This window comes from Lactuca saligna, chromosome 5, assembly GCF_052625555.1.
Source record: "Lactuca saligna cultivar CGN05327 chromosome 5, ASM5262555v1, whole genome shotgun sequence".
NCBI lineage: Eukaryota > Viridiplantae > Streptophyta > Magnoliopsida > Asterales > Asteraceae > Lactuca > Lactuca saligna.
This window is the reverse complement of record NC_136421.1, coordinates 162,728,459-162,730,006: the sequence shown is the minus strand read 5'-3', so window position 1 is coordinate 162,730,006 and position 1,548 is coordinate 162,728,459. Positions and strand designations below refer to the sequence as shown.

Below are 1,548 nucleotides of genomic sequence, written 5' to 3'. Positions count from 1 at the left end.
AGAGCAGTTGTGTCCTCTTTACTTATAAACTTGGAATTGGTAAAATTTAGTTTTATATGATGCTGATTTGTTAGCTTTTATGTTTGCATTATATTAGGTTATTTATTTATATGTTATTATTTTTTTTATATTTTTCTTATAGTTTGGGTTTTTCTAGTTAAAATTTGACATGTACTTATCTCAACAATGCATTCATGAAATAGGTATCTTAGCTTAGTATTTTGTCCCGACGTTCTTTTAATACAATAAGTACTTGTATATATGTGTGCAACTCTTGTAAGTTGTATACGTTATGTGGACTTTTTAATTACCATGTTCTGAAATGTTTATTTTACTGTGGCAAGTGTAGGAATGGCTAATACAAGTATTATGACTAGAAACAAGAATCATGATGATGCATCAAGCAGTAACATGATCAAGACTTGTGACAACAGTAATGCAGCAGCACCTTGGTCAGATCTTAACCATGATATGCTTCTATTAGTTATGATGCAACTTGGAGTTGTTGATTTTCTTGCATTTAGTAGTGTTTGCAAGTCATGGAGGTCAGTCTCACTCTCTAACAAGAAAAGGATTATGGCATCCAAACCACCCATGTTAATGCGGATATCTACACGTGGTAATGAGAAAGAGTACTGCCTAGAGGAATTTGGAGGAAGAAAATTCAAATCTATAATTCCCCATTCTAAAAGAAGGATCTATGTTGGATTAATATGTGGTTACTTTATCTTGTATGGGTCGGAAACCAGGGACTTTTTGCTTGTGAATCCTATCACAGGACATGAGCTTCATTTCCCTCGTGTCCCCACGTATGTCTATAGCGGTGAATCAAGAGTTAGTGCTATCCTTGTTTTCTCATCTTCAGCATGTAAATGGGTGTTTTTTATCTCAAAGAGATGCACTTGTCAAATATGGTTTTCTATAGCGGGTGAAGGAAAATGGAATCATGTGTCTTCCAGTTCCAACATCTTTGATATACATGCTTTCAAGGGGAAGATACATACCTTACACTCTATTGATCATTATTCTTGGGAAGTAGGACATTTAAGTGAAATGAGACTCAATCCAAAGCCCAAACTGAGGTTGCTTGAAACCAAGGATTTTCTGAACCAAAACTTCTTGAAACCGAAGTTTGTAAGTTTGGGTGAAAATCTGACTCTGATGGAAACCTATTTCAGAGATTCGTACAATGTTCATGAAGTGGATTTTGGCAAAATGAAATGGCTGCCGTTTGAAGAGACAAGAGATGAATATGAATTTTATAATATCGACACCGGGCCTATTCCTGCTATTATACGGGAGTCGTTGGTTGACCCTCAGTCATGACGTTACTGATAAAAGGAAATAGGCAGGTTTTTAGCACTCTTGTTTTTGTTTTTTTATATTTTCAGATGTTGAGAATCACCATCCGTGTATTTGGAATTTGCAATTAATTGTTTGGTTGCCACACACCCTTTTGCTTTGCAAGTTCTATCAATCATATATCCCTTTTATGTGATGTCTTGCCCTTTTCTTTATAATCGATGTCTATTCATTATGTGTAGCATA

General features: G+C 35.1%; 1 protein-coding gene across 1 annotated transcript; it reads left to right on the top strand.

Annotated features, from left to right (window-relative positions):
- The first annotated feature begins 351 nt into the window (after positions 1-351).
- On the top strand, positions 352-1,326 carry LOC145045903 (uncharacterized). Its single transcript, XM_078994193.1, has one exon. The coding sequence runs from the start codon at positions 352-354 to the stop codon at positions 1,324-1,326; it is 975 nt and encodes a 324-aa protein (XP_078850319.1).
- The last annotated feature ends 222 nt before the right edge of the window (positions 1,327-1,548 follow it).

Bases quoted from the DNA above. Each gene is read 5' to 3' on its own strand.
- LOC145045903 (XM_078994193.1), top strand. From the start codon at position 352: ATGGCTAATACAAGTATTATGACTAGAAACAAGAATCATGATGATGCA.